The following is a 22,482-nucleotide window of genomic DNA, read 5'->3' on the forward strand; positions in this document are numbered from 1 at the left end:
GAAGAGAAGGACCAGCGGAGACATGATAGCAGTCTTCCAATATTTGAGGGAATTCCACAGAGAGGAGGGGGTCAATCTATTTTCTAAAGCACCTGTAGGCCAGGCAAGGAATAATGGATGGGCTGAACAAGGAGAGATTTAACCTGGAAACAAGGAGAAACTTTCTGACAGTGAGAACAATCAACCAATGGAACAGCTTGCCCTCAGAAGTTGTAGGAGCACCATCACTTGAGACTTTCAAGAAGAGATTGGGCTCCCATCTGTCAGAAATGGTGCAGGGTCTCCTGCTTGGGCAGAGGGTTGGACTAGATGACCTACAAGGTCCCCCCAAACTCTGCTTATCTGTTAAATCTATTAAAAGTTATAATAGTACCACCCTGTGAGGGATTTGGGGCATATATATGGACATTCAATATGGGTGAAATATTTGTGTCTGTGGAATATACAGCTGTCTTGCTTACTCACAGTTCAGTGCCCCAATGTGCAGTCTCCAACTCAGCAGAAAGTACCTTCAGGCAAAATATTCTGTCCTTAAAGCTTACAATTACCCTATGAATCACTCAGGTCTGTTGCTTCATGGTTAGCAAGTCGGGGCCAGTAATGGCTGCTTGAACGAGAGAACTGTGTTTGGACTAACTGTCCGCGTCACTGCCATTGGGTCATTCTCCTCTCTTGGACGTCTGCAGCAAGCCATGGTCTCATCACAGTGAAATCCATCTGAAATTCTGCCTTTGGCTTACTTGCACGTGATGTTGCAATTCAAGCCCACGAGGAGCACAGTTTTGTGCTGTTGACATCACAACGTGTGTTTTTCACTCACCTCCTCCCTTTGCTCTCCTGCAGACTTGTTCTCATTTAACCTCCTTCCTCCATGTCAGCATGCCAAGCATGTGTCTTTCCCTGGTCTTAATGTAGAGCTGCGTCTTTCCTTCTCTTTCTTTGCTGCCTAGGATGATATGACCAGCCTTTAAGAGTGGCTGGCAAGCGTGCTCAGAGACGATGCCATGTTGCACATCTTTTGCAAGCGAATAAAATAGAAGCAAAAGAAATAAATGGAGTAAGATATTTGGATCACCACCGTTCAGACAGACTGAACTACTATAACTTTGCTTCTGCAAGCTGTGCAGAGGTGATATTCAGCAGGTTCTGACCAGTTCTGGAGAACCGGTAGGGGAAATTTTGAGTAGTTCAGAGAACCAGCAAATCCCACCTCTGACTGTCCCTGCCCCCATCTATTCTCTGCCTCCCAAGTCCCAGCTGATCGGCTGCATCTTCTTTTGTTGCCCAGCGCAGGAGAATGGAACTGGAAAGCAGGTTAGTGGTGTGGGGAGAGAATGGGGATTTTGCAGTAACCTTCCCCACCATGCCCACAGAACTGGTAGTAAAAAAATTTGAATTCCACCACTGAAGTTGTGGTCGTAACTGCAAGAGGGAATTTGGAGTCCTAGTGGACAATCACTTAAATATGAGCTAGGACTGTGTGGCAGCAGCCCAAAAAGCCAATACTGTCCCAGGCTGCAGTAATAGAGGGATAGAATGAAGAGCATGTGAAGTGTTAATGCCACTTTATAATGCCTTGGCAAGACCATACTGGCAGTATTGCATCCAGTTTTAGTTTCCATACTATAGAGAGATGTTGAGGCTCTAGAAAGAGTACAGAGAAGAGCAACCAGGATGATTAGACTGGAGGCTAAAACCTATGAAGAACCATTGCAAGAATTGGGTATGTCTATTTTAATGAAAAGAAGAGCTAGGGGTGACATAATAGCAGTGTTCCAATATCTCAGGGGCCGTCACAAAGAAGAGGGAGTCAGTCTATTCTCCAAAGCACCTGAGGGCAGGACAAGAAACTAATCAAGGAGAGAACCAAGTTAGAACTAAGAAGAAATTTTCTGACAGTGAGAACAAACTAATCAGTAGAACGACTTGACACCAGAAGTTGTGAATGCTCCCAACTATTTTAAGAAGAGATTGGATAATCATTTGTATGAAATGTTATATTGAACAGGGGATTTCATATCCCAGATGTTGTGTTGGGACAACTCTGAAAATGAAACTTGGGAATTCATGATCTTCAAGATAGCAGGTTTGAAAATAATATAGAAGTTTAACTCTCCTTGGCTGTGCATTGATTCTGTCAATGTTGGCCTTCTCATAGGATTTTCTTGGCTGATCTCAAAAGACTGAACAGTGTTGATTGAATATTGCACTGTAAAAATAAAGAGTGTCTTTTTTAAGTCAAGCTTAGTGAAGAATGATGATGATGTTGCCTAGTTTGAGTAGTGAAATGTTTGCAAGAAAACAACTAATCTCAGAGAGCACCAAAGAACCTTCATTTCCATTTCATAGTATAAAACATCTACTGAACTTACTTTTGCCCCAAAACATGATTTAATCCTGGATCTGAAACTGAGAATCGCTATATCCAAACAAATTCCATCTATTCTACTAGGTTCTCATTCATAAAACGTTGATTTAGGAATTGTTCTACCTTTCTAGAGTCAGACATAAGGTTGTGTGTACATTTATATCCCATTATTTACAAAAGTTTATATGGTCTTGCAAGGGTTAAGTTAAACAGGAGAGCGTGTTCAAACAGAAGAAACAATTGAGATCATGGAAATTTATTTTTTAATAATAATTATATTAGAGATTACAATTACACAGTTATAATTATACAAATAAAAACTAATAGAAAGTACCCCAAAAATTAAAAAGAAAAAATACAAAGTGCAAGAAAGAAAAGCAGATAAGTATAGGAGATAAAAGTAAGTATAGCAGATAAAAGAAAAAAAATGAAAAAAATTAAGTGCCCACCCCCCCCCATCACAAGTATGCAAAGCAGAGGTGGTATTTATCACGTTCTGACCAGTTCTGGAGAACCGGTAGTGGAAATTTTGAGTAATTCGGAGAACTAGCAAATCCCACCTCTGACTGGCCCCGTCCCCATCTATTCTCTGCCTCCCGAGTCCCAGCTGATTGGCTGGGTCTTCTTTGGTTGCCCTGCACAGGAGAATGGAGCTGGAAAGCAGGTTATGGGGTGGGGAGGGAATGGGGATTTTGCAGTATCCTTCCTCTGCCACACCCACCAAGCCACGCCCACCAAGCCATGCCACACCCACAGAACTGGTAGTAGCATTTTTTGAATCCCACCACTGGATGGTACTCATTTCCATTTCTTAGATGAGGGAGCCGGTGTTATTCAAGGACATTTCCACTGTCATGTGGCCAGCATGACATCATGCCACAGTGCAGAGCGTATGGCAAAACACAGAACACTATAACACATCCCACCAAAGTGGTACCTATTTATCTACTCGCATTTTCATGCTTTTGAATAGCTAGGTGGGCAGGAGCTGGGGAAAGTACAGGTAATCCTCGACTTAGAACAGTTTCTTTAGTGACTGTTCAAAGTTACAACGACCCTGAAAAAGGTGACTTAAGATTGCTTTTCACACTTATGACTGTGGCAGCATCCCCACGGTCATGTGATCAAGATTCAGACCTGTGGCAACTGACTCATATTTATGACAGCTGCAGTGCCCACCATACGATCACCTTTTGTGACCTTCTGCCAAGCAAAGCCAATGGGAAAGCCCAATTCACTTAACAACCATGTTACTAACTTAACAATGGCAGGGATTGACTTAACGACTGTGACCAGGGAGGTTGCAAAATGGAGCAAAATTCACTTCACAAGTGTTTCACTTAGCCACAGAATTTTTGGGCTCAATTGTGGTCATAAGTCAAGACCCACCTGTAATGGGAGCTCACCCCATCCTACAGCCCTTGGGTCTCGAACCTGGGCTGTGAGCTTTCCAGTGGACAAGTTCAGCTTCTTAACCACTGAGCCATTTGCAGCCTTTTCACAAGTATATACAAAGCAATTAAACCATTAACAGATCCTGGTCTTAAAAAGAATCTCTCCATCCCATAGCAACAAAAATTTTCTCACCCCCAAGTTGGGGAAGGCTGACTAGGTAGCTTTGCAAGTCATAAATAGATATATAAATAATAGTAATCATAATGTCAGGGCTCCAGCAGTTACCCTCATTTAAATCATGAGTCTCGAGCCAAACTTCCAAAACTTAAAAAGGATTTATTTGGGAATTAACATGCCGGCACTGCCTGGGTGTAGCCAACTCTGAAACACATCATTCCTTGTCACCCTTGACCCTGGTTTTCCCTCACCCCTTGGGTGTATCATAATTCAGATTCTCCAATGGGACACATCCATACCCAAGAGTCATCAATCATGCTCTCCAGTTGGAATTTTGCACGGCAGAAACTTCGGTCACCTAGTTACTATCTTTGAAAACATTTACGAGATGCAGGTTCGGTTTGCAAACTGCCACACTGCCCCCCACTCCCTTTCTGTTGGCAGCTCTTAAAGACCATAGAAATATTTTATGAGTTGACACATAACCAGATTCTCTCTTCATTATTTAGTCCCAGCACAATGTTCACTATTCACTTCTGTGCCTCTATAAATTCGTCTGGACACAATCTATCCAAAGTGCCATTGCCATTGGATGTCTAATCTTTCCCTGATTAAACGAACCATTTGAAAACAGCTACGACAGGAAACTCAATGTTCCACTTTCTTAAGACAACATGCACTCCAGAAGGAATTGCATGAATGTTTACTAAAAATTAAGCAGGAAATACTTTCCCAGGGTAGCTCTTGCCTTCTGAGCTTTAATGGGTCATGAAAGTTAAGATTTATTTTAAGCCAGAAGAGAACAGCTCTCCTCTCATTTCCTGTCTTCTGCATAGTAAAGATATATTTTGGAAATTCAGGGGGAACGTATTTACATTAGCGTTGAGAATGCAAGTGTATATCTTGCACTCTGATAACAACACATTGCCGCCTACTGTTTGTTGATATGGTACTATGTAGACTTTGAGTTACGATGCATGGTTATTCTACTTTTTTTTTCCATTATATTCTGCGCAAAAACTATGACATACTTCGAATTGTGCACTTACATAGAAACTCTCTAAGACTCTCAGGTCAGAACTGATGAATAGAATGAAATAGAATAGAATAGAATAAGCTGGAAGGGAATGCTGAGATCTTCTAGTCCATCCCTCAAGCAGGAGAACTTATACCATTTCAAATAAACGAGAGACTAGAGTCTTCTTAAAAACATCCTCTATATTCCCACATTCCTAAGAGGTCCGTAAGGGGCGTGCATAAGTGCACCATCGTGCCTACCATCCCTGTCCTATTGTCCCCATTTATTCGGACCTATTTCATGTATTCTTACTCATGTTTATACTTATACCTGTTATCTTGTAAGCGATTGACAAATCAAACAAATAAATAAAAGAAAAGAATGTCTCAGACCTTCGCCTCAGTTATGTTACAGATAATATGGCTTAAATCACTGCAGGATTTTTAGAAGAGATTGGAGAGGGGTTGGTCTAGAAGACTTCCAAGGTCCCTTCCAACTCTGTTATCCCAGAAAGAAAGTTAGCCTTCATTAACTTTCTCTCTGGATTTGAGGAGCATGAATTCACACCAGGTGATACTGGAAATACCCTCCTGTTTACAGTTTTCCCTTGCCGTTTGAAAATAATCCCAGCCGTCTGAAATTATCCAATATTCCCGATTTTTTTTTTAAAAAAAACACATTACCTTATAATTGAGATCCTGGATACTTTAGGGGCAGGTGACACGCTACCAGACATATACAAAGAAAGGACAAATTAATCATTTTTTATTTTTCTCCATTTTTCAATTTTGTTTAGGTTTCTCAGTTGTGCCAATGTCTATGCATTTTGATGCAGACACCAACAAAAATCCCACAGTGATGTTATTGTATTGTTGTTGCAATTTTTCTACAGTCTTTCCCTACTATATTTTTATGTGGCCAATTTCACTACAAAAAAACAGGAGAATTTCACATTTCAAATAATAAAGCTTTGAATTATCATGTTGGTTCAAACAGGCAGAAATACATATGGTTGCAGGGAAAAATGCAGGCTAAATTAATATTCCCCCTCATGCCAGATTGATACGGTGTCATTAAGTCTGTGAGAACTCTTCGCAGCCACACAGATAGATTTTCTCCCAGAATCATCAATCATTTCATAATTTTTGTCCGTGTGTCTGTGGATGTGTGGTTGTGGATGAGTAGGTATATTTCTATAAAATAAAGGAATGATTTACCATTGCTTTCTCATGCACAATAGTAATATTACTTAGACTTAAATACCCCTTTACATCCCTCTCTAAGCAGTTTACAGAGTCAGCCTATTGCCCCCAACCATTTGGGTCCTCATTTTGCCCACCTCGGAAGGATGGAAGACTGTGTTAACCTTGAACCAAGTGAGATTCGAACTGCCAAATTGCAATACTGCACTCCAACCACTGCGCCACCACAGCTCATCCTTCACACATTAATCCTTCACCCATTGGACACATCCAACGAAGGACAGTCAACCATCTGTCTGCATTACCAAATTGCTTTTGTTGTTGAGAAGTTCTTTTTCTTCAAACATTGAACCAGAATCTGCAGTATAGCATGAGCCTGTCTTCTGTCTTTTGTAATTGCCACTTCAGTTTTCTCTTTTCAAGGCTTAACTTTCTAAATTGCTCCAAACTCTGTTCACAAGATTTGGCTAAAATAAACCTTTAAACAAGTGTATCATGAGCCACGATGGCGCAGTGGTTAGAGTGCAGTACTGCAGGCTTCTTCTGCTGACTACTGGCTGCCTCTAATTTGGCAATTCAAATCTCACCTGGCTCAGCCTTCAGCCTGCTGAGATTTGAACTGCCAAATTGCAGGCAGCTGGCAGTCAGCAGAAGTAGCCTGCAGTACTGCACTCTAACCACTGCGCCGTCATGGCTCATGCTAAACAATGCTAAACGATGCATTTGCTATTGTCACAAAAGTGTATCTTTTGCCTCCACTATATAGTATTGCGACTGTATCAATATAGGTGGGCAGCCAAGATGCTGTTCAAACCTTGGGCAACTCTGTTGGGAGCATATACGATTCGTATAGATTCCTAGTAGCTTGTGCTCATCCTGGAGGAAAAAAAAACAACCTCTTCCACCATGAAGTAGCAGAGCAGGGTTTGGGATAGGGGGAGAATCTCTAGGACCCCCATATAGTGAGTTTCTAGACTTACAACCACAATTTGTTCCAGTGGTGGGATTCAATTTTTTTTACTACTGGTTCTGTGGGCATGGCTTGGTGGGCCTGGCTTTGTGGGTGTTGCAGGGGAAGGATACTGTAAAATCTCCGTTCCTATTCCACTCCAGGGGAAGGATGCTACCAAATCCCCATTCCCCCACCCCCACCCCACTAACCTGCTTTCCAGCTCCGTTCTCCTGTGCAGGGCAACAAAAGAAGACCCATCCAATCAGCTGGGACTTGGGAGGCAGAGAAGAGATGGGGGCAGGGCCAGTCAGAGGTGGTATTTGCCGGTTCTCTGAACTACTCAAAACTTCTATTACCAGTTCTCCAGAACTGGTCAGAACCTGCTGAATACCACCTCTGATTGGCTCCACAATTTCCAATTGCTAAGCAAGATGATTGTTAAGTGAATGGTGCCCGATTTTGTGACATTTTTCTCATATCTTTCTGCCCTCCATTGTTAAGTAAATCACTGCAGCTTTTAAGTTAGTAGCCCAGTTGTTAAATGAACCTGGCTTCCCCATTGACTTGGCTTGTCAGTGTCAACTCATAAAATATTTCTATAGTCTTTTAGAGTTGCCAATCGAAAGGGAGGGGAAAGCAATGTGGCAGCTTGCAAACCGAACCTGCATTCCATAAATGTTTTCAAAGATAGTAACTAGGTGACTGATGTTTCTGCCGCGTAAAATTCTAACTGGAGAGCATGATTGATGACTCTGGGCTATGGATGTGTCTCATTGGAGAATATGAATTATGATACACTCAGGGGGGTGGGGGGAAAATCAGGGTCAAGGGTGACAATGAATGACGTGTCTCAGAGTCGGCTACACCCAGGCAGTGCTGGCATGTTAATTCCCAATAAATTCTTTTTAAGTTTTGGAAGTTTGGCTCGAGACTTGTGATTTAAATGGGATTAAGTGCCAGAATCCTGACAGCCAGAAGGTTGCAAAAGGTGATGATATGACCTTGGGACCCAGCAACGGTCATAAATATGAACCGGTTGCCAAGCATTTGGATTTTGATCATGGATGGGGATGCTGCAAAAATCATGAAAAATGGTCATAAGTCCCATTTTTCAGTGCCGTTGTAACTTTGAACAGTCACTACATGAACTGTTGTAAGTCGAAGACTAAATGAACTATTGTAAGTTGAGGATTCATGTTTTTGGTAGTATACTTGCTCAGCAAACACAAAGCAGGAATTGGTCCTTTGGAGAGCAGGCAGAGAAACAAAACAGCGGCAGGCATAGGCATTCAAGATTCTTCTTTGCAGCCTGCTTGCTCTTAAATATTTCACAGCCAACTGATAAAGTTTAATAAACAACTGTCACAGCTGCATAAATCTGCTGGACAATGCCGGATCTCGACTCTGCGACTCTTCGCTTTTCAAACCCACGTCAACGCGCACCCTAATAGGCCTCTTCAGTGCCTTTTTCAAAGCTGCAATCAAAGAGAATTTTCAATTTATCTTGCTCTCCAGAGTTATATGAGAAATCTTATTTTAGCGATTATTGAGAGTGGAACAACGAAGGGCATTTCCTGTGGAGCTCAGCCATGGAGAAGCAAGGGTGGAAACATGAAACTTTCTTCGTGTTGTTTCTTCTCCTGGTTCAAATATTTGGCTTAGAAGATGGCAGCCGACAGACAGCCGAGATCTGTTCCACGCATACCATTTTACCTGGACCGAAAGGTGAGGCACTAGAAAGATTTCTGAGGTAAAACACAAATGCCTTTTCTGTGATTCTACTCTCTCCTTCTCTTCCTCTCCTCCTGCAAGCTCTTATGCCATAAGAAATGGAAAACAAGGTTGCCAGCTTTCCAGCAGCTTCCTGCGGTGATAATGTAGCTGAGTCGCTTATCATGTAAGCTTTCAACTTTATTTTTAGTGCAAAAGCTTGAAAAGGTTTATTCGTGGAGCCGTCCAGCACATCTTATAGGCACAAAACAAACCAGCCTAAGCTGGTTAAAGGAAAATTGGAATTTTCGACTGAGGAATTATGGCATGAATTAATGAATCTTTCAAATGTCATAATTTCCTCCAATTAATCGTTGCATTTAAGGATTCGAATATTTTCATCGATCTGGCTGCTGTCATCATCCGATGGGCCTGTAACATTTCCTGAGGGTGGTTTTTGGCAAAGAAAACAAGTGTGCAAATGTTTTAATTCCAATGAAGGGCAGCTGTTAGCCCCAGCATGTTTACCTAGAATTTCTGATTATAAACTCACATTTAACAATTCTGGAAAAGATTTTGCTTTGAACTAAATGCTATAATGGGTGGATTTTGGAAGGCCCTGTACTGTGTAACTTTTATGTTGCAAACAATATTTGTCTTGATTACTGTAGGAATAGCAATAGGCCTATGAATTTATTTATTTATGTATTTATTTATCTGCCTGCCTATCTATCTATCTATCTATCTATCTATCTATCTATCTATCTATCTATCTATCTATCTATCTATCTATCAACTATCTATCATCTATCTATCTATCTATCGATCAATCGATCTATCTATCTATCTATCATCTATCTATCTATCTATCTATCTATCTATCTATCTATCTATCTATCTATCTATCTATCTATCTCAGAATAATAGAACTGGAAGGACTTTCTAATCAAACCCTCTGATCAGGCAGGAGATCATATTCCAGTGGCTAGTCAGTCAGTCAGTCAGCTTGCCTTCAGAAGTTGTGGGAGCACCATCACTTGAGACTTTCAAGAAGAGATTGGACTGCCATTTGTCAGAAATGGTGTAGGGTCTCCCGCTTGGGCGGGAGGTTGGACTAGATGACCTACAAGGTCCCTTCCAACTCTGATTGTTATATTTGTTATCAGTCAGTCAGTTAGACAGTCAGTCAGTCTGTCTCTCTGTCTGTCTGTCTGTCTGTCTTTCTATCAATCTATTTATCTATCTATCTATCTATCTACCTACCTACCTACTACTTACCATCCATCCATCCATCCATCTTACCACAGGGCACAAATCTGTGCTGTTCACATATTTAAGACTGAAATGTTCGGCTGGCTATCCCATAGGTTTGGTTAACAACACAGGATTTGTGTAACCAACCTCAGCTTTACGACCTTCGCATTTGCTTAACAACCACAGGGAAAACAAACTGTAAAATTGGGTTCGGTCACACAGTGACCTGCTTTATGGCTGTCACAACTTATGACCCTAATTGCCAGACTCGGATTATAGTTGTAACTCAAGGACTACCTGCAGCATCTCTCTGGTGAATGGGTGGTCTCAGTGGCAATATTAGGCACACTCTTACTGTTGCAATCTGATTGTATTTGATGGAATTTGTACCCAAAGATTGCAAGCAGAGGAAACTCAGATAATTACAAACTGCTTGAAGAGGGGATTTGTTCCTAAGCTGTTCTGCAAAACATCAAGCTAGCTAAATAAACAGATTAAAAATCCAGCATTGGCATTTAAACAGAGCACATAATTCATTGATTCTAGTAAAAGTGTATTTAACTAAAAACTTTTTCTCTGTGAGAGTTGACAACTAGAATCCTGTGGCATGGGCAATCTGATTATCTCCACAATCCATGCTGACTTATAGCAAAGTTACTTATAGAAGAAAATGAGATAAAAATAAAAGTAAAATCTCTCTTTCTCTCTCTCTCTCAAGTAAAATTCTCTCAAGTGTAGTATACAGGTTCATCTCCCTCTGGTTGCTGATGAATAACATAAAACAGCATGGCAGTAAGGGCTCAAATGGAGGGTTTAAGTCTGCCCCCTGGTGGCTATGAATAAGAACTTCTAAGACTCTTAAATGATGAAAATAAATTGAAAACGCGTATGTGACACCATCAGTTCTCCACTGTCAATTAAATCAGCTCAACTTTGTCCAGGTTGTCACACAAACCTGGAAGAAAATGTTACTGCTTTTAGAAATGATCTAATTCAAATATATGTGATATTAAACTCAAATTTGCAGAACTACAGTATTCCATTCCAATATAAAATATGAAGTGATTCTTGTTTTCTTCTGAAGATGTTTAAAAGCAAAATAAGAAACAGTTCCTCATAACAGAATAAAAAGGATATATATATATATATTTATATATATATATACATACATACATACATTTTCTGAGGTTTTTGTGGGTATTTGTATGTGGATCAGAACACAGCCCCACCCAATCAAGTCACACCCCCACTAGCAGTTAAAAGGAAGAAGCAGCTGCAGGCTCACATTACTCCAAGGAGCACAAAGCCGAAGACACAAGCCTGAAGATGATGAGTGAGACTTCATCGAAACATCGCCTAGATACTTCCAATTTTACGCGGGAGAAAACCCAAATAACCAAAGATAGATAGGTAGGTAGATAGATAGATAGATAGATAGATAGATAGATAGATAGATAGATAGATAGATAGATATGTGGATCTTTGGTTATTTGGGTTTTCTCCTGTGTAAGATTGGAAGTATCTAGGCAACGTTTCGATGAAGTCTCATTCATCATCTTCAGGCTTGTGTCTTCGGCTCTGTGCTTCTCAGAGTGATGTGAGCTTGCAGCTGCTTCTTCCTTTTAACTGCTAGTGGGGGTGTGACTTGATTGGGTGGGGGCTTGATAGATAGATAGATAGATATACACTGTATATAAACTTTTTCCTGTCATGTTTCCTTTGTAAGGGGGATATAATGGAAGCTCAGGCTAACCCAGAAGTCTGTCCAATAAATACATAGGAACCTTCTCTAGTACCACAGCTCAAAGGAGTTGATTTTGCTTTGCTCCAACTTTAACAGCCAAGGTAGCTATGGGGGAACACAATAGAGAAGACTAACTTACATTTCATTGGCAGCCTTCAAATCAGGCTCAGCTCCTGGTGAACACATCAGCAAATCCTGGTCACCTGGATTTAAGGCAAATCATAAATTGCATTACTTTTATTCCAGTGCTTTCCTTTGATCTGAGTAGAGTAGAGTAGAATAGCGTAGAACAGAAGAAAACAGAACAGAACAGAAGAAAACAGAACAGAGTTGGAATTTCTGCAAAATGCGGAAAAGGAGTAAGAAAGAGTAAGCCAAATAAATTAAAAAGAAGATATAGAGAAAAGGCAAGGGAATATAGCTAAATTGAGATTTAATGACAGCCATTATAATTCTCCAGATCTTTTGTCTTTGCAAACCATCCTTGATTCCTTGTATCTATGCAAGACCATTTTTCTTTAAATTTCAGAATAACATAGTTATTTTATGTTAGAATAATAGTTATTCATAGGGACCTTGGAGGTCTTCTAGTCCAACCCCTGCTCAGGCAGCAAACCCCACACCATTTCAGACAATCTAATTTCTTCTTTAAAACCTCTAGTGCTGGAGCATCCACAACTTTTGGAAGGAAGCTGTTCCACTGATTAATTGTTCTAACATGAAATTTCTCCTTAGTTCTAGGTTGCTTCTCTCCTTGATTAGTTTCCACCCATTGCTTCTTCTCTTGCCTTCAGATGCTTTGGGGAATAGCTTGACTCCCTCTTCTTTGTGGCAGCCCCTTAGATATCAGTACACTGCTATCATGTCTCCCCTATTCCTTCTTTTCATTAAACTAGACATACTCATAAAGTTGGCTTTTTATGCCTTGAACAGAATCTTAATTATTTCCCAATTCATTTGATGGGAAGCAACCTGTTTTCTCATAAAACAAGGTGCTACATTCCTTTTCTCCATATCTATAATGTCCAAAGAGACCTTGTCTTTGCTACAACAACACAACACAGCTACCTCTGAATTATGGGACTTCAACAAATATTCAGACTGTAATTTCCAATGCCCTTGCTGAACTGCCCCAAGGATGTAAGCATGTCCAATTGGGAAGATCTATTGATGTAATTGCACGATTGGGCCTCCACATCAAAAATGATGTGAATAGTTTGGTGTGTTGGGGGGAAGGTGGAGGAATAGCAACGTGCCTTGAAATTTAATAGGAACTTCAAAAGGATTGGAATGGAATCTTAAGTGAAATAAGCAAATGCATTTTGGGAGGGATAAAATGGGAGTACACCACACTAGTGTGGTGTGTTTGGAGGGTTTCTCTTTCATTATTCTGACAAATGTCAATTATAAACTCCTTGACATCAGTTGGCACCTCCAAAGCCTGTTTCTTGTGGTCACTGCTGCCTTCACTACCCATCTAATAATCATAGCTGCAGAAATTCTCTTCTGAAAACCGATGCTACCACATTCCAAATTCCTTGCTAGAAAGGGAAGGACTTCAACACCACATCCTCAAATCTGGCAGGACTGCTTTCCTGTTGTCTTCTCCATCTCTCCCTTCTTGAGCAGGCTGTACGATGGCCATGTTTGAAAGAAATTAAAATTTTCTAAAAGCTAGAGCTCTTTCGCTACCAAACTTTAATCCTGCAGACAGAGGAGCAAATTAGGTAACCTATATTCTTTATATGTCTATAAATTCACGTGTGGCAAAATGGATTGCATTGCTTCTAGCATCGAAAAGCAACAAGGGATTGCGTGCGATTCTGTCTCAGATTAGTAGACTATACTAATCAAGAACTTCTTTAATTGTTAAAATCTCCTTCTCCATATGCTTTTGTTGGAAAAAAATGTCCATCTGGTTCAGTTCCAAGACAGGAGAAAGGCACTGGAAACAAAATGGAGGCTGGAGGCTGATTGGAAAGAGTGTCCATTTATTGTTGAAGCAGAACCACCAAGCACGTATGATTCTGGGCAACTGATCACATGGAGTTGAGAATGAGGGGTATTTAAAACTTCTCTTAGGCTTTGCACTTGAGCTTCCTATTCCTGTGCAAGGACATGTATTCTATTGGCTGTTGTAAGGGTCATAGCTGGCTCTGTAGGTTGTCTGAGCTAAGTTTGGTTGAAGCCTGGAGGGTGATGCATTGTCCCCAGGAGATTGTGCAATGTGATGAGCTCTGCTGCTAGATGGTAGAGGGTTAATCCTATTATGTCCTGAGAGATCATGTCTTAATCCCATCATCCTGGAGCTGAAAGTCTTTTGTTTTGTAGATAGGCTGGCCCAATCTTTCTCAATGGGCACAAAATATCTGCTGGGGGCTATTAAGAAAGACTTGGGGGCTACTTTCTGTTTCTCTATTTCTCCTTTAGGAAAATATAATATTCTGCCTTTTTAATATTTCCTAAAATATTTAATTCTTCTGGGAGGGGGTGGCTTCCCACACCTTCAAACATGTCTTCCATAAGGGCTAGAAACTGAAAGAAAAATAAAAACTTTTTGGAAACTCGATTTTCCGTCAGCCCTTATCTGTGGCCTATGTCAGCACTCAGCAGCCTAGGCAATTGTCCAGGCCAATGGTTGATGTTAGGCCGGAGGCATGCTTTACAAAAACAAACAAAACCCAGTTTACTGCTCTGAGCAACATAGCTGCCATTTAAACTTTCAACAGTGGCCCAGGGTAATGTTCTTTCAGGCCATTGTGGTTAGAATCCAGCTGTCCAACACTCCCAATAGTTGGCTCTTGACAAACCTAGAGAGAGAGAGACCTGCTGTTTTCTTGTCCTGCCAGAACCAATTCACAAAACATCCTGAGCACATTATGCAGTAGGGCCAGCTTTGTGTTATACTCAAAGATGTCCTGCCTCTCATTATCCAGCAGAAATTAAGCAACAAAGCTTTTCACAGCATGAAATGCGGGAGGAAATAAAATCCGCAAGAGGTACAGCAGATGAGAGCACAAACACTGCTGTTAAAACAAGAGGGAAAAAGTAAGTTTGCAAGAAGTGAAGGACACCAAGGCTTACATTTCAGGTAGTCCTCCGTTTACAACCAGTCACTTAGCAAGCATTCAAAGTTATGACAAGACGTCCCTGTAGTAGAATCCCAAATAGAATAACAGAGTTGGAAAGGGCATTGGAGGTCTTCTAGTCCAACACTCTACTCAACAAGGAAACCCTACACCATTTCAGACAAATGATTGTCCAATCTCTTCTTTAAAACTTCCAGTGTTGGAGCATTCACAATTTCTGGAAGCAAGTTGTTCCACTGATTAATTGTTCTAACTGTCAGGAAATTTCTCCTTGGTTCTAGGTTGCTTCTCTCCTTGATTAGTTTCCATCCATTGCTACTTGTCCTGCCCTCAGGTACTTTGGAAAATCAGTTGACCCCCTCTTCTTTTTGGCAGCCCCTCCAATACTGGAATACTGCTATCATATTACCATTAGTCCTTCTTTTCTCTAAACTAGCCATGCCCAGTTCCTGCAACCGTTCTTCATATGTTTTAGCCTCCAGTCCCCTAATCATCGTTGTTGCTCTTCTCTGCACTCTTTCTAGAGTCTCAACATCTTTTTTACATCGTGGCGACCAAAAATGGATGCAGTATTCCAAGTGCGGCCTTATCAAGTCATTATAAAGTGGTATTAACACTTCACGTGATCTTGATTCTATCCCTCTGCCTATGCAGCCTAGAATTGTGTTGGCTTACAGGGTACTTACAACCCTCCTCTGAAGTCCTGACAGCTGCCCCTACACACACACACACATACACAGAGAGAGAGAGAGAGAGAGAGAGAGAGAGAGAGAGAGAGAGAGAGATGACTGCATGTCAGGCACTCCTCAACAAGGCTGCATTTACAGTTATTTGCAGTGCCCCATGGTCACGTGGCACCATTTTACAATGGTTTTGCTCAAAGCCAGCATTGATACAGTAGGTGGTCCTCAACTTTACAACCATCTGTTCAGCAACTGTTTGAAATTGCAACAGCACTGAAATAAGTGATTTCACGACCATTTTCACACTTATATGTTATGATCATTGTAGCATCCCCGTGGTCACGTGGTTGAAATTTGGCATCTAGCATGTATTTATGATGGTTGCAGTGTCCCAAGATCATGTGGTCACCTTTTGAAACCTTCTGAAAAGTAAAGTCGTTGAATGAAGTTGGAGCCTTAGTGGACAACCAGCTAAATATGAGCCAGCCGTGTGCAGCAGCAGCCAAAAAAGCCAATGCAGTCCTAAATTGCATTAACAGAGGGATACAATCGAGATCAAGTGAAATACTAATACCACTCTATAAAGCCTTAGTAAGACCACACCGAGAGCACTGCATCCAGTTTTGGTCACCACACTATAAAAAAGATATTGAGACTCTAGAAAAAGTACAGTGAAGAACAACCAGGATGATTAGGAGACTGAAGGCTAAAGCATATGAAGAACAGTTACAGGAACTGGGCATGGCTAGTCTAATGAAGAAAAGGACCAGGGGAGACATAACAGCAGACGTCCAATATTTGAGGGGATGTCACAGAGAGGAAGGGGTCAAGCTATTTTCTTAAGCATCCGAAGGCCAGACAAGGAATAATGGATGGAAACTGAACAAGGAGAGATTTAACCTGGAAATAAGGAGAAACTTTCTGACACTGAGAACGATCAACCAATGGAACAGCTTGCCCTCGGAAGTTGTGTGAGGGTCATCACTTGAGACTTTGAAGAAGAGATTGGATGGCCATTTGTCAGAAATGGTGTAGGGTCTCCCGCTTGGGCAGGGGGTTGGACTAGATGACCTACAAGGTCCCTTCCAACTCTGATTATTTGTGTGTCTGTGTGAAGTGGACTCACTTTACTGCAATGATCCACTGCAACGGTTTCAGGAACTGGGTATGTCTAGTCTGATGAAAAGAAGGGCCAGGGGTGACATGATAGAAGCGTTCCGATATCTCAGGGGCTGCCACAAAGAAGAAGGAGTCAAGCTATTCTCCAAAGCACCTGAGGGCAGGACAAGAAGCAATGGGTGGAAACTGATCAAGGAGAAAAGCAACCAGAACTTAGGAGAATTTTCCCGACAGTTTGAACAATTAATCAGTGGAACAACTTGCCTCCGGAACTTGTGAATGCTCCAACACTGGAAGTTTTTAAGAAGAGATTAGATAATAGTTTGTCTGAAATGCTGTAGGGTTTCCTGCCTAAGCAGGGGTTTGGACTAGAAGACCTCCAAGGTCCTTTCCAATTCTGTTATTCTGAAATTTAAAGAAAAATGGCCTTGTATGAAATCAATGCATAGATACAATGAACCAAGGATGGTTTGCAAGGACAAAAGATCTGGAGAGGTATAATGGCTGTCATTAAATCTCGATTTAGCTATATTCCCTTGCTTTTTCCTGAACTCATCTTTTTAATTTATTTGGCTTACTCTTTCTTACTCCTTTTCCACATTTTGCATAATATTGCTTTCTTTGACAGAGAATAGCATGATGATTAGGTATACGTTATGAGAAAGAGAAGAAACTATCAAGTCCAAAAATTATTCCAGGTGCTTGAACCATAATATCTACAATTCAAAATCAATCCAAGGTGGAGTTGTCAACTCTACCTTCAGTGTTAGGTGTAATCTGATGTCAATTATCTTTAAGGAGAAAGGACATCATTGCACCCAGTACAAAACCATTCAGCTATAAATCTGTTGAACTCAGTGGGATATAAATCTGATCAAATCAGAATTGACTTGTACTATTGATTATTGTAAAAAGGATAATAGTGGTATCCATGTACTTCCCACATCATAATTTGCTGAGGAATGCCAAGCCTGTTGTTTAAAAAAAAATTTAAACATCACAACACAAAACACCATAAGAGGGCAGCAAGGCACAAATCTTGCTACCTTTCCTTATGAACTCTCTTATTTAACAGCTGAATATTCAAGGAAACAGACTTTCATCCAGCTTCCTTCAAAGGGTTTTGTCCAGGGGTGGGATTCAACCAGTGTTACTACCATTTCAGTGATTACATTTTGCTCACGTGTATAATAAACCTAAAGCTGTGCCGCCCGGACAGCTGATAAGCGCTGTGCGTGGATGCGCAACGTTTGAAAAATACCTTTTTTTACTGCTTTTTCAACTTTAGTTGTGCGGTGCAAAGCAGCTGAAGTTGACCAAACAGGAAATAAAGGTCAGGTAAGAGCCCGGGTGGATGGGTGGGCCAAACAGCAGCAGACACAAAACCGGTTATATAGAGCTGGCCAGAACCGGTAGCATCCCACCCCTGGTTTTGTCCTAGGTCTGATGATCCCAGAGCAGAAAAGCTAGGGAGGGTGTGGTTTAACTCTAATATGCCAAAGAAGCCATAATCACTCAGAGTAGACAAACCTGATGAGCTATAAAACTGGGTTTACATCCTAAAAAAGGCTAGGTGCAAATATCACCAAGCCAAAAGCAAACAAACAATATTCTGGCTTATTATACGATGGGAATCCCAACTACAGATACTGTTCTGTATGGCACAAAAATCCTTCCAGATCGGCCCTCCAAATACAGGCATCCCACTTACCTACCTGCCTACCTTATTTTAAGGGCCATCACAGGCACCCTCTTCCCTAGTTCATTATTATCCCACAGAAGATCTCAGCAACCATAGGAATTACTACAAGGCAGGCAAATTTCATGTTCAGCACGAGACTTTCTCTTTAAAGCCTGATGTTTCTTTCAAGTCATTGAAAGTAATTGACTTTATGAAAGAGAGGGAAGGCAAATCACCGAAAACAAATTTCAATTAAATAGCTAAACATCAAATCTGTGGAGGAAGAATGTACAGAATTATATTAATTCACATCTGCACGTATGCCAAGCATGCTTTATATCAGCAATCGATTGCAGTACTAGAATAGTCATTTTTGTTCCCATGGATACCAGCCATGGACACACACTCCCTGTTCCTCTTGGTTTTAATGATAAATTCTTCAAAGCGTGTGTGTTTGCTTTCAAAGACAGCTGGCATGCCGCTAATGAACGTTTCCAAGGTTGAATGAGTTTCAAATGTGTGGAGTTCAACTCCCAGAATTCTTAGCAAAGGCCATGCCAGCTGGAGAATTCTGGGAGTTGGAGTCTACAAATCTGAACATTACCAGCCTTGGAAAACTGCCACTTTAGTATAACTGATGTTTGTACTTAGAGAACTGTGCCTGGGCAACAGGTAGATTGAGTTGGGTATTGAGTGGGGATGGACAGCTGTCAACTAATAAAATATTTCTATGGTCTTTTTAGAAAGGGAGGGGGGAGCAATGCAAACCAAAACTGCATTCCATAAATGCTTTCAAAGATAGTAACTAGGTGACTGAAGTTTCTGCTGTGCAAAATTCTAACTGGAGAACATGATTGATGACTCTTGGCTATGGATGTGTCCCATTGGAGAATATGAATTACGGTACACCCAGGAGGGTGGGGGGAAACCAGGGGCAAGGGTGACAATGAATTATGTGCCTCGGAGTTGGCTATATCCAGGCAGTGCCGGACAGTTTAACTCCCAATAAATCCCTTTTAAGTTTTGGAAGTTTGGCTTGAGACTCATGATTTAGATGGAGGTAACTGCTGGAATCCTGACAACAGCATTATCCATTTTCTCTTCTGGAAAATTGATGTTTTGACCACTTCTCCCAGCTATTCAAAGAGCATGCTGAAGACAGAGTGTCAACATTTCACATAGATTTAGAATCCTAAATATGAAAGTGCTGATGAAGCTATGGGTGCTTGATTAGGTATCCCAAAGTCACGTTGTTTCAAGTGCATTTTCTCTACTTATATACAAATCCTCAAGGAAGTATGCAGTTCACTGGTGGGTTTTAAGAAAAGATTGAACAACCATTTGTCTGAAATGGTATACGGTTTCCTCCTTCATCAGTGGGTTGGATGAGAATACCTCTAAAATCCCTTCCAGTTCTGTTATTCTGTAATTTAGGTATTATGAAAGACCTGGCATTTCAAAAAAAATAGGAGCTGAGCCAACAGGCATCTTGCTTTCAAAATCCTAGCTAATGTTGGAATAGACCAGTGGTGAGATTCAAAATTTTTTACTACCGGTTCTGTGGGCATGGCTTGGTAGTCGTGGTAGGGGAAGGATACTGTAAAATCTCCAGTCAGAGGTGTATTTGCCGATTCTCTGAACTACTCAAAGTTTCTGCTACCGGTTCTCCAGAACTGGTCATGAACCTGCTGAATACCCACCTCTGGAATAGACTGTCCTGCTCGAGCAGGGGGTTGGACTAGATGACCTCCAAGACCTTTCCAACTCTGTTATTTTATGTTCTATAAAATCAGATCACTATTACCTAAACTTTGTTGTCACATTGCCTCTTCTTCTTTTTGTTTCTGACTGAAGGAGATGAAGGTGAAAAGGGAGACCAAGGAGAAATGGGAAAAACTGGGAAACTTGGCCCCACAGGATCCAAAGGTAAAACAATTTACAATACTCTCTTTACAGTTAAAAACATAGGAATGATCCCTTACTACTTCAGAGTTACACACTGGCTGCATGCTTAACCTGGTTCTTAAATTAACCCTAATGGGCTGGGTTGGGACAGGGCCGTAAGCCCTAAAAAAATCAGGTTTATCCATGTTTAGTATGTAATGGCAATGCAGCCATTAGACCATCGCCTAATCTGGATAAGTGTACTGTATAAACTCAGCTATTCCATAAATTATTTTTACACTCTGACAAGCTTATCTTGCTTCTTAATCACAGGAGGAAAGGAACTATTTAAAAGGAAGCTTATAAAGAAAATTATCCAGAGTAATAATGTAATTTTTAAAATAAAAAAAAATGTGTGACCTTTCATTAATGTTGATGACTGCTTCGTCTAGTCCCTAGAGTTTTAGCAATATTTCAGAAATGGTTTGATTGATGGACTGAGTGATTGATTGATACAGCCATCTATCTCACAAATATGACTCTAGCTGTTTGTAATAAAATAGATAAAAGCAAATAAAACATGTAATATAAATGTCAACTCATAAAATATTTATAGGGTCGTTTTAGAGTTGCTAACAGAAAGGGAGGGGGGAAAGTGGCTTGAAAGAGCAGTGCAGCAGCTTGGAAATCGAAAGTGCATTCCATTCATAATTTTTCAGAGATAGTAACTAGGTGACTGAAATTTCTGCCGCGCAAAAATCTAACTGGAGAACATGATTGATGACTCTTGGCTATGGATGTGTCTCATTGGAGAATATGGATTATGATATACCCAGGAGGTGGGGGAAAACCAGGGTCAAGGGTGACAGTGAATTATGGGTCTCAGAGTCGGCTACACCCAGGCAGTGCCAACATGTTAATTCCCAAATAAATCCTGTTTAGTTTTGGAAGTTTGGCTCTAGACTCATGATTTAATTGTGGTAACTGCTGGAACCCTGAAAGCAAAATAAAACCCCATAGCAGCCGAGCAGCATAAAATAACCATCAACAAAGCCAAGAAACAGAGTCTTATTACGCTTCTGGACTTCAGGCCTGGTCAGAAAACCAAGTTTTTCAGGGCCTTGTGAAAGGCCAGCAAGATCTAGGCTAACCTAATCTTAGCCAGGCAGAATTATGTTCCACAAGATGGCAGGAAAGGCCTTCCTCCTGGGTCCCACCGCTGATCCTCCTTAACTGATGGTATCCACAGCATGGTCCTCTTGCCAGACCAAATGGGATGGAATATAGCCGAAGGAGTAGCAGAAGCGAGGGTGGAGTCAAAAGCGGGATCAGCCTCGAATCCTTACGTAGCCATAAGTAGACTAAGTCCAAAATCCCTTGAATTCCATTGACCCTTATCAAACTCCAAGCAGGTGCCCACCGTTAGTTGGGAAAATTTTATGCATAGGCTGTTTAGCAATAAATCAGTTTAATTGGACCTTCAGATCTGGATCTGGTCTTTCACACCTGACCAGAATAGAAACAACTGGGGAGATATGATCCTGTTATTAAGAGACGTGGTGGCGCAGTACTGCTGGCTATTTCTGCTGACCGCCGACTGCCTGCAATTTGGCAGTTCGAATCTCACCAGGCTCATGGTTGACTCAGCCTTCCATCCTTCCGAGGTGGGTAAAATGAGGATCCAGATTGTTGGAGGCAATAGGCTGTAAACCACTTAGAGAGGGCCGTAAAGCACTTTAAAGTGGTATATAAGTCTAAGTGCTAGTACTATTAGGACAGTTGGAAGCCATGCCTTGAGGCCCCTGAAACTGGCTGTGCAGATGGCATTTTAAAGGATGCAAAGGTTAAAAAACCACTCGTATCTGCTACTTTTGAAAGTAGCTGTATCTTTTCCACAAATGCAGAGAAATCAAATCCAAAGTATTGTACTCCTCTATTTATTATCTTCTGAATCATCAAGTTTGCTCAAAATGCTGGTTGCTGGGAAACAAAAGGGAAGGAGACTCTCAATCCAAGTTCAAACTTGTGAGCTTCCCAGGTGTATCTAATTGTCACTGTGTGACCCAGAATGCTGGTCTGTATAGGGTTTAATCCAGTTTTCTTTTTTTTAGGTTCTTAATTACTCTGTCGACATGTGTGTCTTACCCATCTGTGCATGAGAATAACACTGAGGGAGTTGCATATACATCTAATGATATTTTTTTCC

The 22,482-nt window shown here is 41.0% G+C and overlaps 1 protein-coding gene and 1 long non-coding RNA gene across 4 annotated transcripts in view; one reads left to right on the forward strand and one right to left on the reverse strand.

Annotated features, from left to right (window-relative positions):
- LOC148126450 (uncharacterized) overlaps window positions 1–22,482 on the reverse strand; it is a 39,748-nt gene that overhangs the window by 13,228 nt on the left and 4,038 nt on the right. The window contains exon 2 of the long non-coding RNA XR_015743289.1: window positions 11,960–12,023. This is a non-coding gene — a long non-coding RNA (uncharacterized LOC148126450). The remainder of the gene's footprint in view (window positions 1–11,959; window positions 12,024–22,482) is intronic.
- Window positions 8,307–22,482, forward strand: part of COLEC10 (collectin subfamily member 10) — a 72,067-nt gene continuing 57,891 nt past the window's right edge. Inside the window, exons 1-2 of one of the 3 annotated variants that reach the window (XM_026703593.2) lie at window positions 8,307–8,837; window positions 20,247–20,318. In XM_026703593.2, coding sequence (XP_026559378.1) covers window positions 8,702–8,837; window positions 20,247–20,318 — 208 coding nt within the window. In that variant the 5' untranslated portion in view covers window positions 8,307–8,701. The remainder of the gene's footprint in view (window positions 8,838–20,246; window positions 20,319–22,482) is intronic. The other 2 variants (XM_087931655.1, XM_087931654.1) reach the window with 2 other exon arrangements.

This window comes from Pseudonaja textilis, chromosome 3 (assembly GCF_049901715.1).
Source record: "Pseudonaja textilis isolate UNSWEBS1 chromosome 3, rPseTex1.2, whole genome shotgun sequence".
Classification (NCBI taxonomy): Eukaryota; Metazoa; Chordata; class Lepidosauria; order Squamata; family Elapidae; genus Pseudonaja; species Pseudonaja textilis.